At 60.1% G+C, this 26,440-nt stretch overlaps 19 protein-coding genes across 19 annotated transcripts; 10 read left to right on the top strand and 9 right to left on the bottom strand.

Annotated features, from left to right (window-relative positions):
- Window positions 1-172: 172 nt before the first annotated feature.
- OSTLU_40563 (predicted protein) lies at window positions 173-718 on the top strand (the record flags this gene model as incomplete). Its single annotated transcript, XM_001421707.1, has 1 exon — window positions 173-718. The coding sequence occupies one exon, from the start codon at window positions 173-175 to the stop codon at window positions 716-718; it is 546 nt and encodes a 181-aa protein (XP_001421744.1).
- A 40-nt stretch (window positions 719-758) lies between these two features.
- OSTLU_25601 (predicted protein) lies at window positions 759-2,159 on the bottom strand (the record flags this gene model as incomplete). Its single annotated transcript, XM_001421561.1, has 1 exon — window positions 759-2,159. Exon 1 carries the CDS (start codon window positions 2,130-2,132, stop codon window positions 759-761), a length of 1,374 nt encoding a protein of 457 aa, XP_001421598.1. The 5' UTR covers window positions 2,133-2,159.
- A 350-nt stretch (window positions 2,160-2,509) lies between these two features.
- Window positions 2,510-4,066, top strand: OSTLU_27800 (predicted protein; the record flags this gene model as incomplete). Its single annotated transcript, XM_001421706.1, has 1 exon — window positions 2,510-4,066. The coding sequence occupies one exon, from the start codon at window positions 2,510-2,512 to the stop codon at window positions 4,064-4,066; it is 1,557 nt and encodes a 518-aa protein (XP_001421743.1).
- Window positions 4,067-4,579: 513 nt separating this feature from the next.
- CCS1 (chloroplast cytochrome c biogenesis protein, Ccs1-like protein) lies at window positions 4,580-5,926 on the top strand (the record flags this gene model as incomplete). Its single annotated transcript, XM_001421705.1, has 1 exon — window positions 4,580-5,926. One exon carries the CDS (start codon window positions 4,580-4,582, stop codon window positions 5,924-5,926), a length of 1,347 nt encoding a protein of 448 aa, XP_001421742.1.
- Window positions 5,927-5,989: 63 nt separating this feature from the next.
- On the bottom strand, window positions 5,990-7,015 carry OSTLU_27798 (predicted protein; the record flags this gene model as incomplete). The annotated part of the gene is made up of 1 exon (XM_001421560.1): window positions 5,990-7,015. One exon carries the CDS (start codon window positions 7,013-7,015, stop codon window positions 5,990-5,992), a length of 1,026 nt encoding a protein of 341 aa, XP_001421597.1.
- A 2,703-nt stretch (window positions 7,016-9,718) lies between these two features.
- Window positions 9,719-11,761, top strand: OSTLU_40458 (predicted protein; the record flags this gene model as incomplete). Its single annotated transcript, XM_001421704.1, has 1 exon — window positions 9,719-11,761. The coding sequence occupies one exon, from the start codon at window positions 9,719-9,721 to the stop codon at window positions 11,759-11,761; it is 2,043 nt and encodes a 680-aa protein (XP_001421741.1).
- A 135-nt stretch (window positions 11,762-11,896) lies between these two features.
- On the bottom strand, window positions 11,897-12,298 carry OSTLU_7707 (predicted protein; the record flags this gene model as incomplete). The annotated part of the gene is made up of 1 exon (XM_001421559.1): window positions 11,897-12,298. A coding segment is annotated over one exon (402 nt), but the record flags the coding sequence as incomplete, so codon positions are not given.
- A 452-nt stretch (window positions 12,299-12,750) lies between these two features.
- Window positions 12,751-13,386, bottom strand: OSTLU_7521 (predicted protein; the record flags this gene model as incomplete). The annotated part of the gene is made up of 1 exon (XM_001421558.1): window positions 12,751-13,386. A coding segment is annotated over one exon (636 nt), but the record flags the coding sequence as incomplete, so codon positions are not given.
- A 281-nt stretch (window positions 13,387-13,667) lies between these two features.
- OSTLU_89274 (predicted protein) lies at window positions 13,668-14,480 on the bottom strand (the record flags this gene model as incomplete). The annotated part of the gene is made up of 1 exon (XM_001421557.1): window positions 13,668-14,480. One exon carries the CDS (start codon window positions 14,478-14,480, stop codon window positions 13,668-13,670), a length of 813 nt encoding a protein of 270 aa, XP_001421594.1.
- An 88-nt stretch (window positions 14,481-14,568) lies between these two features.
- Window positions 14,569-16,144, bottom strand: OSTLU_27793 (predicted protein). Its single transcript, XM_001421556.1, has 2 exons — window positions 15,699-16,144; window positions 14,569-15,532 (listed from the first exon to the last, which is right to left on the bottom strand). The coding sequence occupies exons 1-2, from the start codon at window positions 16,026-16,028 to the stop codon at window positions 14,855-14,857; spliced, it is 1,008 nt and encodes a 335-aa protein (XP_001421593.1). The 5' UTR covers window positions 16,029-16,144; the 3' UTR covers window positions 14,569-14,854.
- A 214-nt stretch (window positions 16,145-16,358) lies between these two features.
- OSTLU_27792 (predicted protein) lies at window positions 16,359-17,169 on the top strand. Its single transcript, XM_001421703.1, has 2 exons — window positions 16,359-16,522; window positions 16,627-17,169. The coding sequence occupies exons 1-2, from the start codon at window positions 16,385-16,387 to the stop codon at window positions 17,104-17,106; spliced, it is 618 nt and encodes a 205-aa protein (XP_001421740.1). The 5' UTR covers window positions 16,359-16,384; the 3' UTR covers window positions 17,107-17,169.
- Window positions 17,170-17,844: 675 nt separating this feature from the next.
- OSTLU_18327 (predicted protein) lies at window positions 17,845-18,534 on the top strand (the record flags this gene model as incomplete). Its single annotated transcript, XM_001421702.1, has 1 exon — window positions 17,845-18,534. A coding segment is annotated over one exon (690 nt), but the record flags the coding sequence as incomplete, so codon positions are not given.
- A 558-nt stretch (window positions 18,535-19,092) lies between these two features.
- Window positions 19,093-20,091, top strand: OSTLU_40667 (predicted protein; the record flags this gene model as incomplete). The annotated part of the gene is made up of 1 exon (XM_001421701.1): window positions 19,093-20,091. The coding sequence occupies one exon, from the start codon at window positions 19,093-19,095 to the stop codon at window positions 20,089-20,091; it is 999 nt and encodes a 332-aa protein (XP_001421738.1).
- Window positions 20,092-20,265: 174 nt separating this feature from the next.
- Window positions 20,266-20,640, top strand: OSTLU_27790 (predicted protein; the record flags this gene model as incomplete). Its single annotated transcript, XM_001421700.1, has 1 exon — window positions 20,266-20,640. One exon carries the CDS (start codon window positions 20,266-20,268, stop codon window positions 20,638-20,640), a length of 375 nt encoding a protein of 124 aa, XP_001421737.1.
- Window positions 20,641-20,858: 218 nt separating this feature from the next.
- On the bottom strand, window positions 20,859-21,713 carry OSTLU_40543 (predicted protein; the record flags this gene model as incomplete). The annotated part of the gene is made up of 1 exon (XM_001421555.1): window positions 20,859-21,713. One exon carries the CDS (start codon window positions 21,711-21,713, stop codon window positions 20,859-20,861), a length of 855 nt encoding a protein of 284 aa, XP_001421592.1.
- A 467-nt stretch (window positions 21,714-22,180) lies between these two features.
- Window positions 22,181-23,221, top strand: OSTLU_93787 (predicted protein; the record flags this gene model as incomplete). Its single annotated transcript, XM_001421699.1, has 1 exon — window positions 22,181-23,221. One exon carries the CDS (start codon window positions 22,181-22,183, stop codon window positions 23,219-23,221), a length of 1,041 nt encoding a protein of 346 aa, XP_001421736.1.
- A 555-nt stretch (window positions 23,222-23,776) lies between these two features.
- Window positions 23,777-23,956, top strand: OSTLU_27787 (predicted protein; the record flags this gene model as incomplete). The annotated part of the gene is made up of 1 exon (XM_001421698.1): window positions 23,777-23,956. The coding sequence occupies one exon, from the start codon at window positions 23,777-23,779 to the stop codon at window positions 23,954-23,956; it is 180 nt and encodes a 59-aa protein (XP_001421735.1).
- Window positions 23,957-24,032: 76 nt separating this feature from the next.
- On the bottom strand, window positions 24,033-25,010 carry OSTLU_93786 (predicted protein; the record flags this gene model as incomplete). The annotated part of the gene is made up of 1 exon (XM_001421554.1): window positions 24,033-25,010. One exon carries the CDS (start codon window positions 25,008-25,010, stop codon window positions 24,033-24,035), a length of 978 nt encoding a protein of 325 aa, XP_001421591.1.
- Window positions 25,011-25,258: 248 nt separating this feature from the next.
- OSTLU_18322 (predicted protein) lies at window positions 25,259-26,173 on the bottom strand (the record flags this gene model as incomplete). The annotated part of the gene is made up of 1 exon (XM_001421553.1): window positions 25,259-26,173. The coding sequence occupies one exon, from the start codon at window positions 26,171-26,173 to the stop codon at window positions 25,259-25,261; it is 915 nt and encodes a 304-aa protein (XP_001421590.1).
- Window positions 26,174-26,440: the final 267 nt, after the last annotated feature.

Raw genomic sequence — 26,440 nt, 5'->3', positions numbered from 1 at the left:
CGACGCGCGCGACGATGACGCGCTTGGAGAACGACGACGGATTTAGTCATTACGATTGCTAGCAGTGATTGATGTTCCGAATGTATAGCGAGTTATGTAATTCATATGCGACCAGAACGATCAATCACATCTGAGTGAGCTCGTCGTCACAACGCAGCGCGCGCGGCGCGTCATGTCCTTCGCCCTCACCCTCGCCCGACCGGGGCGCGTGTCGCCGTTCGCGCGTGCGCGCGAGCGCAGCACAACATCCGCATGCACGCCCTCGTCCTCGCGCGTCGCGCGTCGCTCTCGGGCCGCCTCGGTCGTCCTCGCGCGCGCGCCGTCGCTCTCGACGCGACTCTTCGCGCGACGTCGCGACGACGTCCCGCTCGCGCGCGCGCGATCGGTGGCGCGCGTCAACGTCTTGGGTGACGGTGGTACATCGTCAAGCGATGACGAGGGCGAAGAAGAGGGGCGAGCGAGCGTGCAGCTGCCGCGAACGCGACGGCGCGTGCAGATGACGTTTACGTGTAACAAGTGCGAGGGGCGAACGATGCGGATGATCAACCCTGAGGTCCTCGAACGGGGGACGATGTGGGTGCAGTGTGGTGAGTGCGAGGTGTGGCATCAGATTGTGGACAATCTCGGGTTGATTTTCGATTTCACCGGGGACTACACCGAGCTGAAGGACAAGATTATAAACGCGAAACGAATGCAACCGCCAGAGTCGGACGAATAGAGCTATAGCTAGGTGTCTTTAATACAACAAAGATTTATTATTAGGAATAATACTCCTCAGTTTGCGGATCTATAGGGAGAATGGTCTGTAACTCGTCCCTGGACGACTCGGGGCGTGTTTTGGCGAACACGAAGCTCGCCGCGAGCACAAACGTCGTCAACGCGCCGAAGACGAACATCGAAATGAAGGGCGTCGATTTGGAATACTCGGACCAGATACTCGTTTCTTTCGGAGCGAGATCTCGACGAGACATCACCACGCGACCTAATGCGGATGCATTGTGACCTCGGAAATTTTCTTCGGCGTCTACGGGCGCTTCTTCGGCCAGAGCTGGCTCTTCCATCCGTGGCGGCTTTTGGTTGACCAAGTACGCCTTTTTGATCGAACACTTTGAACCACCGCCGTGATTGAGCTTGCAATGGTAATTGAAATGCTCCATGAACGTGTTGGGCTTCAAGTGTTCGGGAACTTTCAAGCCTTCCGCCAAAACATCGCGAATCATATCTCCGTCCATGCGCAAATTTGCCGCCTTGCCTTGAGTCAGCGACAGCGAGACGGCCCAGCTGAGAATCATATTTCGCGACGAATCGAGAAAGTCGCTGCTTGGGGAGCGTTCGACAAATAGTGGCGGCGTGGCGACTCTATACTTCTCATCCAAGTGCACACCGTCGGCCAAGACGCACTCCTCGAGCTCCACGCACGTCATTGAACACACATCCGTTTTTCCAGCAGGCGATCGATACGCCTTCACTAATCTACTCATCCCCTTACGACTGATCAGATACGCCTGCGTACCGCTCAAACGCCGCGAACCTTTGGGTAATGTCGTCAAACTCTGTCCCGGCGCATTCTTTCGCTCGCGCTGCCAATCGTAAAACAATTTCGTCGTCTCGGCGTAATCGCCGAGCGCCGACAACTGCGTCACGGTCCAGTCTTCCGGCAACCGCTCCACGAATTTCTCCAAATCGCTCGACCACGTCGGCAGCAAGTCCCATCGCGCATCGTCCTCCATGATCAACGCAACGCTCGCCCCGTCGTCGTACGCCGCGTACACCGCCTCCAGGTGCGACAGCGACGTCCCCAGCGCGTTCAAGTACTCCTCGCCGAATCGTTCTCGTCGCTCCGCGTGCGCGCTCGGCGCGAATCTTCCGCGTCCACACGTCGCCGTTTCGTACGTCATCAGCAGCGTCGATCGTCTCTTCGCGTCCACGCGCTCGATCCTTCGCGCGCGCGCGTCCAGCGCCACCACCGCGCGCTCCATCTCCAATCGCTTCGTCGTCGCACCGCGCGCGTTGACGTAATACATTCGCACCGCGTCCTCCCGTTCGACGCGTTCGGCCGCCGCGATCGACGTCGCGAGCGTCACCATCGTCACCGCCGCCATCGCGCGCGCCCATCGCGCGCGCGCGCCCATCGCGCGCGCGCAACACCCGTCGTCGTGCGTCGCGGAGTGATGAAAACGAATAGTGTTACCGGCACGTCGCCGCGCGTCGCCGTCGTCGTCGTCGTCGTCGCGCGGCGCCGCGCATGGACCTCTTCGACGACGCGTACCCGCGCGTCACCGTGCGCACGGGACGCGGCGACGGCGCGCGCGATCGCGCCGACGTCGCCGCGCTCGGTCGAGGCGTCGCCGCGAACGACGACGCGGTGGACGCGTTCGAGACGAACGGCGACGCCGCGCGACGATGGATCGACGCGAAGCGGGCGTTCGAGACGTACGGGAGAGCGGTCGAAAGCGCGCGCGCGCGCGCGTGGAGGTACGACCGCGGACGCCGAGGCGGTGGGTCGAAGATGGACGCGGCGCCGCCGTGCGCGTTCGTCGAGGCGACGTCGGCGCTCGCGGGATTAGTGCCGGGAGAAAGGATCGAGGCGCCGACGGAGAGCGCGACGTGGTTGTGGCGACGGCGAAGCGCGGCGAGACGAACGCGAGAGTTGGTGGCGTACGCGCGCGATGGCGTCGAGCAAGGTTGGGGGTTGGAGGGGACGCGCGAGACGACGACGCCCGAGGACGCGTTTCGAGACGGCTCGCTCGATGATGGGGATGACGGTGCCGTCCGGCGACGCTCGACGGGATTGGTGGTGTTCGCGCTCGATGCGTCGAATGCGACCGGTGTGACCGAAGAGGGGCACGAGCCGGCGAGAGGGGCGACGTTTGGATGCGTCGGGACGCTGTGTCAATGGATTCATCGGACGCCCTGCTTCGTGGAGTTCCGCGCGTTAAACATCGTTTGGTGCGAGTTTCCCGATGATTTCGACACGACAAAGGCGCGAGAGAACGCTTTCAACAGCATGCACGACATGTCGTTGTTCCCACCCGTCGCGCTCGACGACGTCTTCGCGCCGAGCGGCATCAACGTTTATACTCTGGGGGTGCACAAGCGCGATAATCGAGTGCACGATAGCAGAAAATTGATGGGAAAAATTTTAGATTACCTGAGCGAAAGCAAACGCGAGTTCACGGACGCAGTCGCGTGGAAGGAAGAGGCATTGCGTCAAGTCGTCGAGGAGTCGCTTCCCGTCGGCGCCAGACATCCCTCGGAATTTTCATTTTGGTGTCTTCATGCCATACCTTCGATCGCTTTGGACACTCAGTTTCGCTGGCTCGTCCTCTCGATTGATGACGCGTACTCTCGTCTGTCTTTGATTTTAAGCAGGTTGCAGCTCGAAGCCGTCATGCCGCCAAATCACGTTCCGGTGACGCATCGATGCGGCTTCGTATTGACGACGACTCGAATGATGCGGCAATTTTCAAACATCGACGGATTCCGCACCGATTCTGTTGAGTTGCGAGACACTGTTCCGACTGCGGTCAGGAGTAAAATCTTTTTCAATCCCGGAGGTTGGTACGATAGATACGCGGTCTTTGCGCGCAACGCCGTCGATTTGAGCACTGTCGAAAATGAAAGCTTGCGCGAGCTTTGGTCGACGAGTCCGTACGAGCTCCTCGATCGAACCACCGATGTCGTCCTGGATACCGATGAGCCACATCCTGAGTTTTCTTGGTTCGAAGGATACGCATGGCTACCGATCTTGTGCCCGCGCTGTGGGGCACATTGCGGCTTTGAATTTTTTCCAGACGCCGGTCGCGATTCTTCGTATTGGTCGGGAGAAGACTGGCCCCCAAACGGCGCCCCGCCTCCAGGAGAAGCCTTTTTCGCACTCACCGGCATTGATGCAGTGTGGGGCGGCCGTCACGATGACGAAGGATCGCGTTGTTTGGCCACGTTCTTGCTCGGCGGCGACACGGCGGTGGACCGACCGCCGTTCCGACGCGAGGCCCTCGCCGCTTGGGCGCGCATGTACCACACCCCACACACTCGCTCCCACGTCGAGCGAGCGCGGCGATAGATTTTAGATAGATTAAGATGCATAGTTTCCTAGCGCGCTCCTCATCGAATTCATTTCTCATTCTTTCATTCGCGTTCCGGCGCCCGCGTTTCGCCTCGGCGCGCGCGCCAGGGTTGTGGACACCGACGCGCGACGACGCGCACACGACGACGCGCGACGCCGCGAGCGAGCTCGAGCGTCCTCGGCGTCGACGTCGTGAACATGCGCGCGTACGCGTCGCCCGCGTCGTCGTCGTCCGTCGTCGTCGCCGTCGCCGCGCGCGCGCGTCGTCGCGCACTCGCGTCGCCGCCGCTCAACGCCGCGCACCGCGCGCCCGCGCGCCGCGCCGCGGTCCGCGGACGAGCGGTCGATCGGAGACGCGGTGCGCGAACGCTCGCGAACGCGCGAAGGCCGGAAACGACGGAGCGAGCGGCGAAGGGAGCGCCGTCGCCCGGACCGGGACGCGGCGACGGCGACGGCGACGGCGACGACGCGGCGTTCTCGAAATGGCTGTTCGAGCGCGAGCTGCCGTCGATGGGGAAAAAGACGCTGAAATCACTCTCGTCGTTGCCACTCGCGATAGGAGAATTGCTCGTCATCGCGGGATTCTCTGCGCTCGGGACGGTGATTGAACAGAACAAGTCGTTTGCGTGGTACGTCGAAAACTATCCCACGGAGAATAAGAGCCTTGGTTTCATAGACTTTCCTTTGATTCTCGACCTTGGATTGGATCACATTTACACGACGTGGTACTTTTTAGGATTATTAGGCCTCTTAGGGGCGTCGTTGACGGCGTGCACGGTGACGAGGCAGTGGCCCGTTTGGAAAGTTTCAGCCAAATGGAAATTTTTGGATAGACGCGCGACTTTGCTCGCCATGGAAGAGGCAGAATCTGTTCCTCGAGCCAGACTGAGCGATTTCAGCGATTTATTAGCCGATCGCGGGTATCAAGTCTTCATCAAAGGGAAGAAAATGTATGCGTTCAAGGGATTGATAGGGCGACTAGCGCCCATCGGCGTGCACGCGGCGTTGTTGTTCACCCTCGGCGGAGCGGCGTACAGCGGTCTTGGAGGACTGAGTGGATCGGTGATGGTCCCAGATGGATCTTCATTTGAAATCGCCTCCGGTTTGACACGCGGTTCGCTGCTGTCATCCATGCCTGGCATCGCGAAATCGAGCGTTCAGGTGAACGATTTCACGATTGACTACCTTCCGAACGGGCAGGTGTCGCAATTTTATTCCGATCTGAGCGTGGTCGATCCCAACGGTAAAGAAATGTCTAGAAAGACGATATCAGTGAATGTTCCATTGAGAGCGGGCGGGGTGACGATGTATCAAACGGATTGGGCGCTTTCATCCATGCAAGTCACTGTCGCAAAGCCCGGCGCAGATGGCGAGACAGAAACTGAAAACACATACGTCCTTCCTATGGCGTCTTTAGAAGGCAAAGGAGGGTTTCAGGGCCGAATATGGGGCACGTTTTTACCATTAAGTTTCGACGATGACCAGCGGCGAGGCATTTCTCTCGTCGCTCGGGATTTCCAAAGCGTGGCGATTTACGACAGCAAGGGCGCGTTTGCGGGCGTCCGCCGTCCTGAAAGCAAGAAACCGATCGTCGTCGATGGAATCAAGCTCATGCTCGGTGACGTGAAGGGAAGTACGGGCTTGGAGTTGAAAACTGATCCAGGGGTTCCACTCGTATACGCTGGGTTCGCCGGGCTGATGGTGACGTCGTTCCTCAGCTTGCTCTCGCATTCGCAAATATGGGCCATTCAGGAGGAAACCGCCATCGTCGTCGGCGGTAAAACGAACAGAGCCAAGGAAGAGTTTAGAACCGAGCTCGATGAAGTCCTAAACTCAGTACCTGAGTATGTCGATTAAGCTGTACAGTAAAAATATTCTTTCAATACAATCTTTATGCTACAAACACAACTCGATCACGCGTCATCCGTTTGTCTGCCGCACGTTGACAGGAGACGGTAACACGTCGGCAAAATGCTTGTCGAACAACAAACCGCCGAGTTGTTGACGACCGGCGTATTGGACAGCATTCAAACTACTCAGCGCGAGACGTTTCTCTCGAAGACGAATCGTCACCGCGCGCTCCTCGTCGGGCGCCGACTGCAGCGTCCGACTTTGTAATAATCGCTCGTCTTCGTTATCGCTCGATGGGTAGGAGTTCAGTAACTCGGTGAGCGTGGCAAATAATGCTTCGTAAACCGCTATCTCGCTCTCCTCACTCAGCGGTTTCTTACGAAGCGCTCGAACGCTGGCTTTAGACTTTGAGATTGCGGCCCATTCGGTTTCATTCGCCGAGGCGAGTCTCAAGGCGCACATAAACTCTTCCGTCGCACCCGCGTCCGTGAATGCGATATTTTCGACGGATCCACATCGATCTAAGCTTTTCATGGAATAAATTTCGCTCGGAAACGCAAACTTTATCTTATTTCTCGCGTTCTTCTCGGCTGAATAAAACGCGCTCACGCCGAATCGTGCAAACGTCTCGGCGTCGGAATAATCACCGTGACTGCACGACAACTCGTCTCCCTCTTCGTGCTCGTCAACGTTTATGACGAACACACCGTCTACGATCTTCACGCACGGAACCTCGCTCCCGGTGTCGTGCAAAAGCAAATGCGCCATCGGCACGAGCGCGCGCGCGCGCGTCCCGTCTTCGCTCCTCGCCTCGAAAGAGTTCGCGCGAACGATCGCCAACGCCTCCTCGAACGCCGCGCGCGTGAATTCATGAACGGAAAAAATCGATGGAAACGTCTCAAACGTCCTTCGCGCCGCTCGCCATCCATCCTCCGCGTCTCGTTCGTACTCTCTCATCGTCTCCGCCGCCGCGTGTCCCTCCAACCGCGCGCGCGCCGCTCTCGACGTCTCCACCGCCCTCGCCGGCGTGTGTTCGTACAGCGACTCCACGAACGGCGCGTACGCGCTCACCCCTCCCTTCGCTCGCTCTCGCATCAATTCGATCGCCAGCGCCCACTCATCCTTCCCCGCGCCCGCCGTCGTCGCCCCGCGCTCGAGCGCCGCGTCCCGCGCGATCCTCGTCTCCACCTCCCCTTTCCCTCCCCGCGCGCCAAACGCCCCGCGCGTTCGCCTCGCGCCCACCGCGCGTTCGTCTTCCCAATCCTCGACGCGCGCGACGACCATCCCGCGCGCTCGCGCGTCGTCCGTCGCCGCGAGCGCGCGCGCGTCCATCCATCGCAGAAATCGCGCGTCGAGCGCCGTCGGCGTCGCGATCGCCGTCGCCGTCGCCGTCGCGCGCGCGTCGTCGCTCGCGCGCGTCGCCGCGAGCGCGACGCCCGCGACCGCGACGGCGATCGCGACCGCGCGCCGCGCGAGCTCCGCGCGCGACGCGCGCGCCATCGCGCGATGTGACGCGCGACGCGGCGCTATGTTACTATACGCCCGATTCGCCGTACGAACGCCCATGTATACTGACGACACGACGCGCGACGCGGCGCTATGTTACTATACGCCCGATTCGCCGTACGAACGCCCATGTATAGTGACGCCGCGCGATCGCGCGACGCCGCGTTATCCACACCACACACCCGGGCGAGACGAGACGCGCGCGACGCCGACGCGCGCGACGCACGACGCGCGAAGGCGCGACGCGCGACGCTCGACGCGATGGCGCTCGGCGCGGCGATCGCGACGCGCGCGGACGCCGTCGCGACGGCGCGCGCGAGGGGGCGAACGCGCGCGAACGCGACGGAAACGCGATGGATGCGAAAAGGCGCGACGACGGGGACGCGACGACGCGACGACGGGCGACGGGAGCGGGCGATGACGCGCGCGGTGACGGACGACGCGCGAGGGAGCGCGACGGAGGAACTGCGAACGCGGTTGGAGGGGCTGGAGACGACGCTGCGAGCGATGCTGGCGCCGAGCGAGGACGGGGGGGCGCCGAGAGCGGCGGACGTGCGCGCGCTGCGGGGGGAGATAACGGCGCTGAAGAGCGAGATACGGGCGCGAGAGGCGTTCGGGGGGGTGCAGGGGGTGGTGCCGAAGAAGATGGAGGTGGTCATGGCGCCGAGCGCGAGCGCGGCGGAGGGCGACGAGGAGGCTGAGATGGAGCGGGAATTGCGGCGACTGGAGGCGGAGCGGCAGTCTTTGATGGCGTTTCGAGCGCTCGAGGAGGAGAACAGACAGTTGAGGGAGAAGCGAGAGAAGGCTGCGGCTCGAAAGGCGATTGAGCAACGAGAGCTCGAGGCGCGCGCCGCCGCCGAGGCTGAAAGCGAAGCTCGCGCGGCGATGGAAGCTAAAAGAGCCGCCAAGGCTGAGGCCGCCGAAGAGGAGCGGCGTCTCGCGGAAGCCAAGGCAAAAGAAGACGCAAAAGCAAAGAAAACTGCGCCGAAATTTGTCGCCAAAACACCAGAGGAGAAAGCCGCGGCGTTGGAGAAGTTGAAAGCAGACACGCGAGCCAGAGTGAGAGCGCAGGTGGATGCCAAGATGGCAAAGATAAGAGCAGATGCAGAGGCGAGAGCGAAGGCACGAGATCCGCAGAAGCCAGCATGCGAGCCCGTCGTCTCCGAAGTTGTGGAGACGCCACCCGCTCCCGTTGAGTTTACTGAAGTTGAAGAGCGCGCGACGAGCGGAAAAGATGAAGCGAGCGCCGCTCTCAAAGAGCTTCTCATGCAAGAGAAAAAGTTGCGACAAGAACGCGAAGTATTGGAAGCTAGACTTCGAGCGGCAGAGAAAGCTGAGAAAGCCTTCTTATTGAGCAAGTCTACGACAAAGACTAGCGAAATGGGAACCGTGCAAGTTGAAGAAACTGATGAAGATATCATCGACGTCGCCGTCAACACAGAAGCCGCCGCTCAAGCCGCAACCGCTCAAGCCGAAGCCGAAGCTCAAGCTGCCGCCGCTCAAGCCGAAGCCGAAGCTCAAGCTGCCGCCGCTCAAGCCGAAGCCGAAGCTCAAGCTGCCGCCGCTCAAGCCGAAGCCGAAGCTCAAGCTGCTGCCGCTCAAGCCGAAGCCGAAGCTCAAGCTGCCGCCGCTCAAGCCGAAGCCGAAGCTCAAGCCGCAACCGCTCAAGCCGAAGCCGAAGCTCAAGCTGCTGCCGCTCAAGCCGAAGCTCAAGCTGAAGCTGCCGCCGCTCAAGCCAAAGCCGAAGCTGCTGCCGCTCAAGCCGAAGCTCAAGCTGAAGCTGCCGCCGCTCAAGCCGAAGCTGAAGCTGCCGCCGCTGCTGAGATGGAGGCTAAGGCAAAGGCCGTGGCAGAGGCCGAAGCCAAGGTCAAGGCTGCTGCTCTTGCCGAAGCCAAGCTTCAAGCCCTCGCGGCCGAAGAACTGGCCAAAAGTCAAAAGAACACGGTCTCCACTATCGAACTCGATGAAGAGCTCCGTATGGAACAGGAATTATCCGCTGAGCTGCAAGTCGCGTATGACGAGGCGAAGGAACTTGCGGCGGCGATCCCGATGGCCGCGAAGGACTGGGAAATCGCCACGAATGAAGTATCAGCCAAGTTTTCTGGGATTTCGCGACACTTGGACGGCTCGACACCGAGCGATGCCAACCTCTGGAGTCTTGAACCTGCGGTACCAGTCGTCGGTATGCCCGTCACGGTGCGCTATTGCCCCACCAACAGAGTTCTTCACGGCCAAAATACCATTGTTATGCACTACGGCTCGAATGACTGGACCGGTGCCGAGCAAGTGCGAATGGAAAAGTCTACTGGCGCTGATGATACATTCATCGCGACGGTCGATGTGCCTGCAACTGCCGCTGTGATGGATTTTGTCTTTAGCGACGGCGGTGCCATTTACGACAACGCCGACCGCGCAGATTTCCACGCTCCGGTTCGCAACGCTTCGCAAAAACTCGAGATTGCGCGAATGAGTTCAGTTTTGCAACGATTTCAAGAAATTACGACTGCTCGACACGCAAAAGAGAAGGCTGATAAGATCAAGAAGGACAAGCGAGATAAGGCGAAAGCGGAGGCAAAGGCGAAGGCGCAAGCGGTGACGCTCAAGCAGCAAGAGCATGTACTTTTCACAGAGCCGGGTCAGTTGGAGGCAGGCAAAATCATGAAGCTGTTCTATAATCCCAATAACACGTCGCTCAAAGGGTCTGAGCGCGTGTTTATCGTGGGGAGTTGGAACAGATGGTCGCACGAAAAGACTTTCAAACTCCCCATGACTGAGGTTCTTGTCAAGGGCGAAAAGCGCATGGAAGTTGAGTTGAACATCCCTACCGACGCGTACATGATGGATTTCGTGTTCTCCAACGGAAACCACGAAGGAGCTCACTACGATAACCGTAACAACATGGACTATCACATTCCCGTGATCGGAGGCAAGGATGAAAAAGGTGTCGCCGTGGTGGAGAAGCCGCTTCACGTCGTGAGCGTGAGCGTCGAAATGGCTCCAATCGCCAAGGTTGGTGGCCTTGGTGATGTTGTCACATCACTCGGATTGGCTGTTCAAGCGGAAGGGCACAAAGTTGAAGTCGTTCTTCCGAAATACGACGTCCTCAAGTACGATCTCATCGAAGACTTGAAGGAGGAGGAAGGCTTTCAGTGGGGTGGCTGTTACAACCACGTTTTCAGCGGTACCGTAGAGGGAGTGAAGACTTACTTCATCGATCCAGACAATGGTATGTTCAAGGTTGGCATGATTTACGGTACCGACTACTTGGAGATTCCTTTGACGGATGCCGAGAGATTTGGATACTTTAGTCGAGCAGCTTTGGAATGGATGTTGCAAAGCGGTCGACAGCCCGACATCATTCACTGTCACGATTGGCAAACCGCACCCGTGGCCAAGGTGTACTGGGAAGACTATCACAACTATGGCTTAGGTAACCCTCGAGTGGTGTTCACCATTCACAACCTCGACTTTGGTCAAAGCTTGATCCGCGAGGCGATGGATTACAGTCAAATTGGGACAACGGTGTCGAGATCGTACGCGCAAGAGATTTCAGGTCACGACTCCATCTCTCATCAACTCCAAAAATTCCACGGCGTGGTGAACGGGATCGATCCCGATATCTGGGATCCAGCGAATGACAAGTGCTTACCGGTATCATATGAGATAGACACAGTTGCTGAAGGCAAGGCGGCTTGTCGCGCAGCTTTGTGCTCGAGGAGTAACATTTCAAACAAGAGCGACGTACCGCTCATCGGCGTCGTAACGCGTCTTACGCATCAAAAAGGAATTCATCTGATCAAGCACGCCATTTTCAAAGCGCTCGAGCGAGGTTGTCAGGTCGTGCTGCTCGGAAGCGCCCCGGATCCGAACGTGCAGCGCGAGTTTGAAGACATGGCGAATGCTTTGAAACAGAACCATTTCAACGATGCCGCCTTGCACTTGTACTTTGACGAACCGTTATCGCACCTGATCTACGCTGGTTCCGATATGATTCTCGTGCCGTCGATGTTCGAACCGTGTGGTTTATCTCAGCTCATTGCGATGCGATATGGCACCGTTCCCGTCGTTCGTCGTACGGGCGGTCTCGCGGACACTGTATTTGATTACGATCACGATCACGCCAAGGCTGAATGGGAAGGAATGACACCGAATGGATTTCAGTTCGACGGTACAGAAGCGCACGATATTGACTACGCGTTGAACCGTGCCATTGATCTGTTCTACAACGACATAGAAAAATTCCACGCCTTGCAAGCAAACTGCATGTCGTGCGATTTCTCATGGAACAGACCCGCGTTGGATTACATTGAGCTGTACCACGCGGCAAGAAAATAGAAAAAAAAATAAATTCGCATCTTTTTTGTACATCTGCGCTACGCTTACGCTTACTAGGAAAGAACATGTAACGACAAACGCCGTCGGCTATTTCTGCTCTCGCTAACTCGTTCGCCGAAGCTCGCACCCAAACTTTGACCCCGCACAAACATCACACTCTGGTCCACCTTCATTCACGTGCGCTAAACAATGCCTCAAACGCGAATCGATCACCTCCGCCATAAGCGGATGCAACCCTATCGGTGCAGAGATTAAATACTTCACCCCAGGGTGCGCCGCCGCCGCCTCGTCCACCAGTCTCGGTATGTCCTCCTGCCAGTGTCGTCCCGGCGACAGAAAAAAAGGCGCCACGACGACCACGTTCGCTCCTCGTTCGACGCACCGCTCGAACGCATCTGCGATCGTCGGTGGTGCGAGCTCCATGTGCGCCGGCTCGACGACGGCGCGTCCCGTCGCCGTCGCGTACAGCGCCGCAAACCGTTCGAGCTGCTCGTTCGACGCCGCGCGGCGCGAGCCGTGATCGACGACGACGACTCCAACGACGTCACTCGCGACGCCGTCGTCGCTCGATGCGCGCGCGAACGCCACGCGCGCGCGCGTGCGACGCGTCAAAGTCGAGCTTGCCGAAAAATGGTGGCGAGGACGAAGGCGTCGCGTTCGCGCGTGCGAGGGTGCCTCGCGCGCGGATACGCGCGCGTCGACGCGTGCGCAACAATCCATCGTCGAGGCGCGCGCGTGGGGCACGTTCGAGGGCGCGAGGTGAAGTGCGGCGGCGTCGCGCTCGCGGACTTTTGGGAAGGCGCGCGCTTGAGTGAGGTGCGAAAGGCATGCGCACCGCCATGGCTTCTTGTTATCAATTCAAATATATTTAGTAAGTTAAGTCGCTCACTCATTCAGTCGCTCGTTCGTCTGCGACGTCAGTTGGGCGCTCCAGGCACGGCGTCCTCTTCGCGCTTGCCCGGAGCCGCGTCTTCGATTTCGTCAAAGTGTTCTGGCATGAGCGCCTCGAACTCGTGCACGGTGGCGATGATGTGATCGGCATGATCGCACGTGATGAGCTCTCCTCCATCTCGAGCGTGCGTACCGACCAGCACGTTCGTCCATCCGACCTCGCGCGCGGTGCGCATATTGCTCACGCTATCGTCCAAAAACAGACAATCGGACGGGTCGTCCACGCCCGCGATTCGCATCGCCGCTTCGTACGCTCGAGGCGAATGTTTCGTTTCCCACCCCACCGCGCGAACGTCTATGATTCCTTCGAATAAATCATCGATTCCTAACTTCTCTAAACACCGCCGCGCGTGCGCCGCGACGGACGCCGTAAATACCCACTTTGGCGTCTTAATCTTCAGCAGCATCGCTCGAAGCTTCTCGTCTCGCTCAATATCCAACGGTATATCGTGCGCGTAGTGTAAAAATTCATCCAAGTGTTCCTGCGTGTCCAGGTACTTCTCCTCCATCAATCCCTTTAGGCACGTGCCGTATTTTTTGTACAGCGCGTACGCGTCGCCGTCTCGCAGACCCAACCTCTGCGTCGTGTACGACTCAATCTTCGCCGTCAGCACGTTGGCCGTGCGCCAATCGTTCTTGTACAGGCAATCGTCGCAGTCGAAGAAGATGACGCGGTGCCGCGCGCCTTCGGTCGTCCGCATCGTCGTCGCGGTTTCGCCATCTTGTGCGTGCGCCGGCGCGGTCGCCGCGCGTCGTTGTGCGCCGCCGTTGTGCGCCGTCGCCGTCGCGTCGCGCGCGCCGTTAGTTCCTTGCATCGCGATCGACGTCGTCGCGTGCGTCGTCGCGCGCATGCGATGGAGCGCCGCGCTGTGACGCGCGGCGACGGCCGACGGCTCGCGACGGCGGCGTCGAGGCGACGACAAACGAACGAATTAAAAATTACAACGACGACGGTTTACTTGATCGGCGACGCCGCCGCTGGTCGCATGAGCTGCGTATCAAACATTTGAACCATAGGCGCGATCTCGTTGATCGCCGCGCGCCACGCATCGGCGGACCGCGCGGCTTCGCGCGCCTTTATGTGATCCTGATAGCAGTCGTATCGCCACAGCTCGACGAATTGGTTCAATTTCCCCACGTCGCTGTATCCCATCCACACCAACTCCCCGCGCCCGTCTCGATCGCTCGCTAATTTCGACGGCAGTCCCTTGGCTAACGCGTCGACGAGCTTCGGGATCGGGTTGTATCCCAACTCGAGCTGATACCGCCGCCACTCGAAGACGCCGTCCGCGCGTCCTCCGTTCCCTTCGCGCGCCCGTCGCAGCACATCGTTCGCCTCCATTCCCGCGCTCGCCGTCGCTTTCGTCGCCTCTAAGAATATCTCGCTCTTTTGTCGTCTCACCATCGGTTTCGACGCTTTCAGGAACGCGGTCCACGTTTCGCTCCGCTTCATCGCGTTTCGCGCGTCGTCTCGCGCGTCGTAATCGTCGTATCGGTACACGTGCGTCACCTCGTGCGCGTCACCGCCGAGCTCCGTGACGAAGAATCCGACGAAACCTTCGTTCGTCACTTTTTTGCGTTCGTTCGCGCTGTCGGCGCACATGGCGAGGTATTCATCCAGTCGCGACGGTTCGATGTCGTACGTGCGCACTTCGTAAATACCGCCGGTTTTCTGCGTCGCCGACGTCGCGAGCGCGCGAAACGCGCCGCGGACGCGCGCGTTCAAGCTCGCGTGCGTCGACGCGCGTCGCAGGGCGGCGCGAAACATGGCGAACGAAAGATGACGCGTTGAAGTGACGTCACCGGAGCGCGCGGGCGACGACGTGGGGGCCTCGAGCGGGCGAGACGCGGGACGATTTGATTTTTCTCCGGTTTCCTGGTTGGTTCTGAATTTCATCGAACGATCGAGACGATCGTTCGCTAGGGGGTAGCTATCGTAGTGTACTCCACGCTCGAACGACGAAGTTGGCTCGCTTCTTCGTCGCGCTCGCTCGAGCGCTTATCAATTTTTTTTGCTCCGACGCGGGAGTCGGCTTTTTTTGTACAAACCACGCACGAATGCGCAGTCATGTGAGCGCGCTGCGCGCACGAATGCGCGCAAGCGGATACTCTGTGTCTTTTTTGTTACTATTCCGTCACTATTCACCACGTCGCCGGTTCGTCCGTGGGCGACGGCGTGGCGATGGAAGCGACGCGCTTGTTCGCGCGCTTTGCTTCAATCTCCGCCCGGTAAGCCTTCTTCTTCTCCAAAATTTCTTCGTCGCGTTCGCGTTTTCTCGTCAATTCCCTTTGTTTCTTTGCCTCGATTTCTTGCATCAATCTCTGCATGCGTTGCTCCTTGGCCTCCTTTTCTCGTTGACGTTTGCGATCGCGTTCCTCCTGCGCTTGCGCTCGGAGAGGATCGTCGATTTGCGAAGTAGCGCCGAGTTGCGCGGCTTCGGCGACGTCGATGACCATAGTCTTCGCCCCTGGACGAGGAATGCCGCCACCGACTCGCGAACGCGCGGCACCGACACTGCCAGATCGACCCGTGTCGCGCAAAAACGAAGCGCCTCCGCTGGCCGTCGGCTTGCGCGACGGCGCAAAGATGTTCGCCTGCGCGCGATTCACTTGCGACGAACCATCGCCCGCGATCGTTGCACCTCGACTTCCCGCACTCATCGGCCGCTTCTTCGGCTCGCGCCGTTCTCTCAGCGTGAAGTGTCCATGCGCCGTCGGCTCTTTCATCGTCAGGTAGGCGTCGGCGCGCGGTCTTCGCGTCATCCCATCCTCCCCCGCGTTCGCAATCGTCTCCTTTATCGCCCGCACGGCGGTATTCACCTAAGTTTACCAAACACCGCGGCGTTCATTCGTCAGTAATCGTTTCCCGCGTCGTTTCCCGCGTCGTTTCCCGCGTCCTTCGCGTTAGGGTTCATTCACACCACGGTGCCTTCCCGAATGAATTCTCGTCGCATTCCCCTCGCTCGCGCATCGCTCGCACACGCACCACCGGCACATCCGTCGCGAATCGGTCGCAATCGAATCTTTCCCCGCTTTCATCCATCGCCCGCGCCATCGCTCGCACCCACTCATCCGCGTCTCCCGCCGCGACGTCCCGCCACGTCGCGATCGCGCGCGCGCTCGTCGCGCGTTTCGACGCCAACATCGCCGCGCACACCGCCCCGCGCCTCGCGAACGGCGTCATGATCGCGAACCGATTTTTCAGCGCGTCGATCATCGCGTCGTCGAGCGCCGTGGCGCATCGCGCGTTCGGCCACGGCTCGGCGAGCGCGCGCTCGAGATCGCGCGCGCGGAGCAGCGTCGTCGACGGGGGCATTCGACGCGACGCCGCGCCGCGCGCGCGATCGGCGGCGTCGGGAAGCGCGCGCGACGCGTTCGCGGATTCGCGCGCGATCGACGACGCGCGCGCGCGGTGACGCCTCCGCGCGCGGAGGTGTGCGGCGCGCGCCGCGCCGTCGCCGCAAACGTTCGAGCGGTCGAACGATGAAATCGCGTCGCGTCGAACCTCGCGGAGTCGATCGACGATATGAAACGAAACTCAAAGCGTCGATCGCATCGCGCATCGATCGATCGATGGATCGACGGCTCAACACCTCGAAGGTGTTGAGCCGTCGCTTCAGACGACGACACGACGACGACGAGGGATATCGCGGGATGGCGAGCGATGAGACGATGGACGACGCGCCCGGGGCGTCGGACGAAGCGCGGGAACCGCTGCTGAAACGCGTGGGAGCGAGCGTGGAGGGGACGTCGCTGATGAATCACAGGCTGATGAAGAATCCAAAGTTTCGAGCGTTGCTCGTGGAGAGCGTGCGTGGGACGCGACGCGACGCGACGCGACGCGACGCGACGCGACGGTGAACTCGCACGCGCGGAGACTGACCTAGGACGCGACGACGACGACGAACGAACAGTTGATGGCGTTGACGACGTTTTCGTTCATGGCGAAACAAACCGAGGGACTGGCGGGGCCGGAGCTGAGCACGCTGAACGACTGCGGTGAAGCGGGGTGTGGATTCACGAAGTTTTATCAATTTAAGGGCGTCGTCGGTGTGTACGCGGGATTCTGGGCGTACACGGTGATCTTGATCGCGATGTACGTGATTCGCAAGGCGCCGCCGCCCGGGACGGAGTTCGCGTCCTACGCGCTGTTCACCGCGGCCATGGCGACGTTCGTCGTCATGTCCATCACCGAGTGCGCGTCCGTGGTATTGAGTTCGGATTATTACGTGTGCAAAAACGCAGATTACAGTTTGGTTTCCCTGATTTTCGCCGCGGCGACCATCGTGCTCAACTGTTTAACGTGCGCCTTCGCGTGGCGACAGTGGGGCGAGTTGAAATTCGTCGGCTTACCGAAGACGTTATCCGCGCTCACCGAGACCTATCCCGGTTGATCGATTCGCCGGCGACGATCATCACCGAACCCATCATCCCTGTAACACCAGTGAAATCCCGCCCTTCCCGCGCGCGCCTCGCGCGCCTCTCGCGTCTCCGTCGCGTCGCTCTCGCGTCTCGACCTCTCGATCTCGATCGAACCTCGATCGCGTCCATCGTCGATCGACGTCGTGACGATTGAATTTCAAACGCGATCGACGCGCGCGCGATCGAGGTTCGATCGCGTTCGCGTCTCCGCACTCGCCGGCGTCGCCATGGATCGCGCGTCGCGGCACGCCCGGCACGAGAGCGGCGGTGCCTGGCTCGCCGACTCCCTCGAACGCTTCGTCGACAGCGAGACGCGCGGCGCGGCGCGCGCGGACGCCCTCGCGCGCGCGCGCGACGACGACGACGCGCGCGTCGGCGTCGCGCGCGATGGGGACTCGGGCGCGCGCGTCTCGACGACCTCGCGCGACGACGCGAGCGCGATCGCGCGCGAGCGCGAGCGGGCGCGCGTGCTGCTGGATTACTTTCAACACCTCGAGCGATTCGACGCGTGGATCGCGGTGTCGAACCTGTGGGAGCGACGCGAACACGCGGGGGTGAGCGACTACCTGTGCGCGAGACTGTATCGAGAGACGTCGGACGAGGCGCTGGAGCGGTACCTGAGCCAGATGGTCACGATGTGGGTGCACGCGGTGGAAAATAAGACGAACGAGCGCGGGAGCGACGCGGGACACCTGGCGAGCTTTGAGAGGATGATGGTGATGACGAGTCGACGATCGCTGCGGCTGGCGACAAAGATATGCTGGTTGCTGGCGGCGGCGGCGGGGGACAGCGCGGAGTCCAAGGCGGTGTTGGATTTTAGGGACGAGTGCGCGAGGGAAGCGGTGAAGAATGGGACGTGGCCGGCGCCGTTTGAGGAGCGGGTGCCGATGGGAGGGGAGAGCGCGGGGACGGAGGCGGCGACGGCGACGACGGAGCGAGGAGGAAGTCCGCCGAGGAACGGGCGGACGGGAGCGCCCGCGGAGTCAACTCCGGAACCCGTGACGCCACCGAGACGAATATTCGGCATGGCGAAGTCGCCGGGGCGAAGATCGAGCGATGGCTTCGATGGGAAGAGGGTGGAGTCGCCGCCCGCCGCGGGAGGTTTCCTCGCCGGCGTCTCGCGAGCGCTCTCCTTTCGGTCTTCTCCCTCCGGTTCGCGAAAAGACTCGGGCAAGAAGAATAGAGATCATCACAAAGACAAAGAGAAGTCACCGGGCAAGACGAAAGATGCGGGATTACGATCACCCTCGGGTGGATTGTCGTCGCTCTTTGGCGTGTGCGGAACGAAGGGGTTACCGGCTGAGGATGGAGCCAAGGCGTTGAATCTTCGAAGGAAAACGTTCGACGCGACGATGAAGCTCACGGATGACTTGTGCGAGCTTTCGTTGAAGCTGTCGAAGGTGTTTCCGCTCGAAAATCGTCAAAGTATCTTGCGTCGAGAGTTGGCGCAGATGAACAAGCGCTTTCGCCACACCGACAAGGGTACCGGAATCTTGTTTCCGATGGGCCACGGCGAGATGGAGCGAGTGATTCGCGTACCGTGGGAAGAGGCTGTGCTGTTGAATAGTCGCGAGAAGGCGCCGTACCTCGTCTGTTTAGAAGTCGTGAGCTCCAATCCGACGCAAGAAGAGATGCACAACGCTACATCGTCTGCCGAGTCTTCGGGCCTTCCAACCGTTGAAGATTTCTATCCTGTGGGAGATGATTTCACGATCAACTCGCGCGAACGTATTCGTAGATCGCTAGACAAAGCTTACGGGGACTTACCGACGATAGACGGTGCGGGGACTGATTCATTTAGCACAGAGGACTCTCTCGCGGACGAGCTCGTCAATGTCGTCCTCACGGCGGATGAGCACAGCGAAAGCGTCGTCATGCACGTCGTCGCCACGCAAGGTCACATGGACATTACGCAATCACCGCACCAACGTAAACCATCAGAAATTGGTTTGATTGAGATGGCAGCTCAGGTGAACCGCACATCGTGGGCTCCGGAGAAGGACGCCTTTGACGTCACTTCGCTTCCCACGGCGACTGGAGTGGGCGCAGCGCTCACATCTTCCCCGCACAAGCGCAGCGCGGGTGGATTGGGCGAATTGTGGGCTGACAAGCGCGAGCGTATTCGACACTCATCACCGTATGGAAATCTGCCTGGATGGGGGCTAAAGCCCATCATCATAAAGGCCGGCGATAATTGCAGGCAAGAATTACTGGCGCTGCAACTCGTTCGTACGTTTGCAGAAATCTATCGCACCGCCGGTGTTCGATGCTGGATTCGAGACTTTGACATCTTGACCACGAACACGCACAGTGCGTTGATTGAAGCGGTGACGGATGCGCCGAGCGTGCACGCGTTGAAGTCGCGATCGCAACGCGGCACGACGCTGCGCGAACACTTTGAGCGAAAGTTTGGTGTTGGTACGCCAGAATTCCGCAAGGCGCAGAATAACTTCGTCGAATCACTGGCGGGATATTCCATCCTTACCTACTTGTTGCAAGTAAAGGATCGTCACAACGGCAATATTTTGCTGCACGACGATGGACACTTGATACACATCGACTTCAATTTCATGCTCTCCACGTCTCCCGGCGGCATAAACTTTGAATCGAGCCCGTTCAAGCTCACGAAAGAATACTTGGAAGTCATGGACAGCGATGTTGAAGGCAGCCGTTCGGACGCGTTCGACGCGTACAAGGCTCTGTGCATCCAGGGCTACCTCGCCGTTCGCGAACACGCCGAGCGCATCGTATTGCTCGTCGAAATGATGGGCGCCAGCGGTTGTCCGTGCTTCAACGCCGGACCGAAGGTCATCAAGCAACTCCGAAGACGCTTCAACCTCGCTTTAAGCGAAGAACAGTGTGTGGAAACGGTACTGGGCATGATTTCAGACTCCATCGACGCCTGGAGCACGCGTCAGTACGACTTTTACCAACGCATTCTGAACGGCATCCTTTAAACCGTCGCTCAGCGTACGAACGATTCCATCCCCCCACGTTCGCAAAATCCCGTTGAACCGCGCACGCGGTCGACATGTAATTTTATCTAACTCGCCTCTTTGCAGACGCCCGAATCAGCGCGCCCGAGTCCTCAATTCTTCCTTCACTTTCGCCGCACTCTGCGCCGCGCCGCGATGGTCCAGCTCGCCCTCATCGCCGCTCCCATCGGTGCCGCCACCGCCGTCGCCGTGGCGACTAAAACCTTCTTGAACACGCGTCAAAACTCGCAAAAAGAGCTTCGCCGAGGCGTCGTGGACGAGAACGAGGTGTCGTTCGCGTGCGAGCGCGTCTGCGCGTCCGATCGTTTGATGGCCAAGCTCGGTGGTTTGGGCAAGGCGGAACTCATGCACACGTGCGTGACGACGTGCGGGATGAGTGCGACGGACGCATGCGTCGACGCGTGCGCGCGGGTGGCGTGCACGGCGGGACACGGGGTGCCAGGATGGAATGAGAAGTGTTTGAGACGATGCGCGAGCGAATGCGCGCGGGGAAGGACGTCCACGCCGTGATTGGGTCGAACGGACGAGCAGAGACGTAAGGGAAGGGAACGAACGATGTGAATTATAGTGTAATGAGGCGAGAGAGTGTACGACGCGCGCGAGGAGGGCAGCAGTGGGCGTGAGTTTAGTTAAACGCGAGACAGCGAATAAGATGTGATTAGTCGCGAGTCGTTGAGAGAATTGTTGAATATCAAAAGAATGGCTAATCTACAATCGGTCAGTGTGCGCTACCCGTCGAGCATTTGACACGGTGCATCTCCGTCGTAAAAGTCTTCGGGCTTGACGGCGTGCGTGGCTAACATGGCGGACTCGATCTCCATGACGTCGCCGACGAGCACGAGCGAGTGCAACGGCGCGCCCATGTCCACGCGACGCATCTCCCCGAGCGTGCACGCACGAATCTTTTCATCATCCTGACCGATGCGCGCAACGGCGACACACATGGTGTCCTCACCGTACACGCCCTCTCCCCGACTTTCCTCCACCTCTAACATTTGCTTTGCCGCCGTCGCCGCCGTCATGAATCTCGCCGGCTCGTACTCCTCGATCCCCTTACACAGCGCTCGCACCGTCGGTTCCTTCACTCGAATGTCCAACAAGCACAGTGTATGCGCCCCACTCTTCCGATTGTCTCGAATCAAATCGTAAAAACTGTCTGGCCTCCACGTCTGCGTGAAGAAACAAATTGAAACCGCCTTGCCGAAATTATACAGCGACAACCCGGTGCCCGCCACCGCGTTCATGATGCTCGCGTTATACACCGGTCTGACCGCCACTCCGCGTTCGATCGCTCGCAGCACTAAATCAGAGTGCGTCGTCGCCGCGAACGCATCACCGACGACGCAGAACGCGACGTCTTCGCTCAACGCTTCGTCCAGCACCGCGTCGACGCCCTGCTCGACGAACGCCCTATCGCACGTTCGCACCGGTTTCTCGTACAGCGCCTCCATCGCTCGCACGTCCACGCCCAAGACGGATGTATACGCCTCCAAGTACACCTTCGAGCAGCGCTTGATCGCGTCCAGCCCTCGCAGCGTGACGTCGCGTTCATTTCCCAAGCCGAGGCCGATGAGGTACAGCATCGCGCTTCAACCGCGATTCTCTCGCGACGCGCGCGCCTTTGCGGTTCGCTCTGACGCCAATCGACGTCGACGATCGATACCTATCGCCTCGCTTCGACGCGCGCGATCGCGTTCGCTCGATATCGACGCAATCGCGGCGAAGAGTGACGAACGAGTCGTCACTCATCGGCGGCGGCTTCGAAACGCGCTCGATGTCGCGCGTCGTCGCGTCGCGCGCGCGCCCGACCGCGTCGACGGTTCGCGCGCGATGCTCGCCGCGTCGCGGACGTCGCGCGTCGGCGTCGCGACGCGCGCGCGCGTCGCGCGAGGAGTTTGAAGACGAATCTCGCGAACGGGACGACCGAGGTCGAGCGCGTCGAACGACGAGCGGCGCGCGCGCGTCCACGTCGTCGCGCGCGGGCGCGGATGATGCGCGTCTGGGACGACGCGCGGTGGCGCTCGCGATGGGGGCGAGCGCGCTGGTGCCGATGGGAACGAACGCGAACGAGGACGCGAGCGCGACGAGCGCGGCGGTCGACTACGCGCTGCCTGGACCGTACCGCGTGCGCGTGCTGCCGCAGCTCGAACACACGTGCGCGAAGTGCTTTCCATCGTGCACGGGGCTGAGCTGCCTGAGTAGGATCAAGGTGTACGTGCCGAGGGTGGAGGTGTCGCCGGACGCGCTGTTTCCGCTGGGCGAAGTCGAGCGCGGAGCGACGCGATCGCGGGCTGAGGACGACGCGATGGAGGCGCCGTATCCGGTGGCGATAATCACCCCTGGGTTCTTGATCGATGGCGACGCGTACGCGTCGATCGCGCGGAGATTGTGTTCGTGGGGTTACGTCGTGGTGACGTACACGAAGACGGAATCCGTCGCGGGAGGGTCGCTGGACGACGAACTGAGCACGGCGATTTTGGACGATTTGATATCTTGGGTGGGGTCAGACGTACTGATATCGCCTTACGCCGACGCCGAGGCGGTTTACTTGATCGGGCACAGCAGAGGAGGGAAGATTTCCATGCTCCAAGCGACGCGAGACAAACGCATTAAGGCGATTTGCTTGCTCGATCCCGTCGATAATACCGTGTACGCGCCGCTCGGCGTGGGCTACCCCAGCGCGTTGGCGGCTATGAAAGTGAATCCATCCGCCGTACCGCCCGTGGCGATCGTGGGTGGCGCGAACGGTGGCGAATGCGCGCCCGCGGAGTCAAACTTTGCCGAATTCTTTGCCGCATCGCCGAGCGGCGCCGTCGCGCGCGACCACCCACCCTGGGGTATCTCGTGCGGCGCCGGCCACTTTGACTTCGTCGACGAAGCGACGTTCGTGCAAAAAGTTATCTGTCCAGAGGGCACGATCGATGCGAGCGCGACTCGAGATCTCAGCGCCGCCGTCGCCGTGGCGCACGGCGAGCGCGTCTTCCGCCCGTCGGCGGCGCCAGACGATGATATCCTCGAGCGCACGCTCGCGTCGCTCCGCAGTCAGTGGACCGATCGCGGCGTCGAATTCTCCTCAGTCAAGCGCTTGTAATCCTTAGCCGGTCGCATTATGTATTCATCAACATCTAGCTCTGCGCGTCGCCGCGTAGCGTCACTCCGAGGCGACCCAATGCCAGACGATCTTGCGCCGTACCATCGCATCGCCTTCGCCTTGGCGCTCGCGTTGGCGACGACCAAGGTGAAAACCGAGCTCGACGTCGTCTCTTCGGCGATGTTACTTCGCTCGCGCGCCATAACGAGGGAGTTTGTGAACGAACTCGGAATAATCAGGAGAAGCGCGCAGACGCGACTTCTCGCCATCGCCGCGGGCGCTGTCGCGTTCGCAGCGGCGACGAAGCCGTACACGAGCGAAAAGCATTTCTCGAGATTTTTCGAGCGACACTTGGAGAGACTGCGGAAACGGGAAACGGACGAGCGCGGGACGGTCGGGAGAGTCGGCGCGTGGTATCGCGCCTTCGCGCGGGCGACAATCGGCGAGGACCTCGTCGCCGCTGGGACGAGTAAAGCTGCGAAAAGCGTGTGGGGAAAGTTGACGTCGGCGATTGGAGGTGCTGGAGGGACGAGCGCGGTGACGAGCGAGGATTGGATGCTGGCGCGCGTCGTCTACGTTGGCGACCGTTGCGCGTTCCTTGGCTTTGGTGGCTACTTTTGGGGGCCAGTTCCGACGAGGAAAAGGCTCAAAGAGGCGGCATCGACAGCGCTGGATAAATACGGGGAGTACAAAGACGTCGTGGCGGATGTGGTGCAAATGACGACGCGTGGGTGACATTTTTAGGTAAAGATTTGCGCGCGCTGTGATTGAAAAAACGCTCTACACTGTTGTAACTACTGTACTGGCTGGCTTAATCGATGTGCTTGGCGTCGTGCTTTAAATTGTACGCGTTATACGCGCCACCCGGCGCGCTCTTAGTGGCACCAAACATGGGCAAACCTGGTAAGATGAACGCCGCAAATGCGCTTTTAAAAGCGCTCACAAAGTCGTCGTCTGAAGCCTCGTCGACTTTCCTCGTTCTCTTCTCGTCTTCGCCGAGGAGAAACTTAAACTCCTGCATAAATGCTGACATCACACGCCCTTCGCCGGGAATTTCGAATTTCGCCGCGCGAGACGCCTTCGCGAATGATCGAGACACCGAAACCTTGGTGCCCTCGCTCGTTTCGAGCACCTCGAGTCTCAACGCTCCCGCCTCTCGCAATCCTTGGCTCGAATCGTACCGCATGAACGCCAGCCGCGCGCCCGTGGGCAAATCGTCCACACTCACCGGCAACGGCAACGGTAATTCGCTCGTAAACGCCAACGTCCTCGCCCACTGTCGTATAGAATCGATCATCTCCGCCGCCGCGTCCACCGCGCACTCTTCAATTTTACACACGTCGAGCGACGCCATCTCATCGTTCACGATCGGTCCAACCAACCCTTCGTAAGTCGCCGTCACCCCATCGCTCGCGCGTTTCATTTTCGCATCTCCTTTCCTCGATTCCCGCAGTTTCGCATCGTATTTCCTTCGCGCGTCGTCGTCGAACAACGCCGCGTAGCTCGAATTCACCTTGGCCATCATCCCGTCGTCATCACCGCTCGTCTGTCGCACGTCCGGGTGATGCGTCTTGCTCATTCGCAGGAACGCTCGTCGTATCTCATCTTTCGTCGCGTTTTCCCGGACGCCCAGGACGTCGTACGCCGTGGCGGCGTCGGTGCTTTCGTTCGCGTCCCCGATCGTTGACGCGGCGGCGGCGCGCGCGCGACGCCTGCGCGGCGCGCGCGCGCGGTTCGCGACGCGCGACGAGGTGCGCGACGGTTCGATTCGCGCGGCGGTCGCGCGCATGATGCGTCAGAGCGCGACGCGCGGGTGTGACGCGCGCGACGCGCGATCGGGAATCCTCGTCAGCAAAAGCACCAACCAACCGACGAAGCGACGCGACGGACGAGCCGCGGCGAAACGAACGCGTGATGCTAATAAATGCGTGAAATTGACACGAATGACACGAATAAGAATATGTAACGAGCGCGAGCGCGCGACGCGCGAACGGGAACGATGAGGGGGTGATTGCTAAGGAAACGAGGCGTCGGATCTCACACCTCGAGGGCGTCGGCGATGGCGCGGGCGAGGGATAATACCTCGAACGGCTCGGCGTCTCGAACGGCCTCGACGGTTTGTGGACACGAATCGGTGATCCAAAAGTTTGAGAAACCCTGGCCGCCGGCGCCGGTGGAGGTGAAACGTTTCCAGGAGGCATTGGGGAAAACGCCGTGAGTGGCGTAGGCGGACACCTTGGCGGCGCCGAGTCGGTGCAAGAGCTTTTGACACTCGATCAGGGTGGAACCGGATTGTACGAGATCGTCCACGATAACGACGTGGCGCCCGATCGGTTCGCCTTCCTTGAGCTTGACGATGCGCTTGGTGCCTTCGCGGACTTTGGTGCAGACGATGCACTCGTAACCCGCGGCGGCGAAGAAGGAGTTGAATCGCTTGTACGCTCCCTCATCTGGGTACGCGATGACGACGTTGTTCGAGTCTTCGAGCTCGTTCAGACGGTCGAGCAAGAGCGGTATGCCGCTTTCGAAGCATGGCAAGATGCTGTCGCCGAAATAAAATCGCTCCTGAAGAGCGTGAATATCGAAAATAATGGTGCTCGTCGGGCCCCCGCGCGAGGGCGGAATGTTGCTCAAAATCCGCGCCAACGTCACCGCGGTGGCGACCTCGCCCTCGCGTACCACTCGCTCGGCGGTGCCAGTTGGAAAAAACGGCAGCACGAGCGTGAACGATGCGACAAACATCTTGGGCAGCGAGTATATGATGCTCAACTGCTCAAAGATGACCTCGGGCGTGTGAAACGAGCCTAAAAACGCCACGTGCCGATCCCGCACATCGTACGCGTCGTTGATGAACAAGTCTGGAAACCCATCGGGGAATGTGCGCCAATCAATCTGTCCGAGTTCGACCATGTGATCGCTCTCCTCCGCCACCTTTCGCGCCAAAGGCTCCATCTCTTTACTGTAAAACAACACTGGAAATTTACGCCGGCGCGTAAACGAAGCCTCGTCCGCAAACTTCGGTCTCGTCAGCCGCGTCGTCCCCTCACCGCTCGTCGCCCCTTCACCGTTCTTCCCATTCACTCCATCCTTCGCTTTCGCCTGTTTACTCACCCTAGGCGCGATCATGGGCTTCGGTTCCATCCCCGCGCTCGCCGCCGACCCTCGAGTCGACGCCGTCTCTCGCTCCACCTCCGCCTCCACCACCGCGCTCACCGCCTC

Source organism: Ostreococcus lucimarinus, chromosome 15 (genome assembly GCF_000092065.1).
Source record: "Ostreococcus lucimarinus CCE9901 chromosome 15, complete sequence".
Lineage (NCBI taxonomy): Eukaryota > Viridiplantae > Chlorophyta > Mamiellophyceae > Mamiellales > Bathycoccaceae > Ostreococcus > Ostreococcus sp. 'lucimarinus'.
This window is presented reverse-complemented; position numbering and strand designations above follow the sequence as displayed.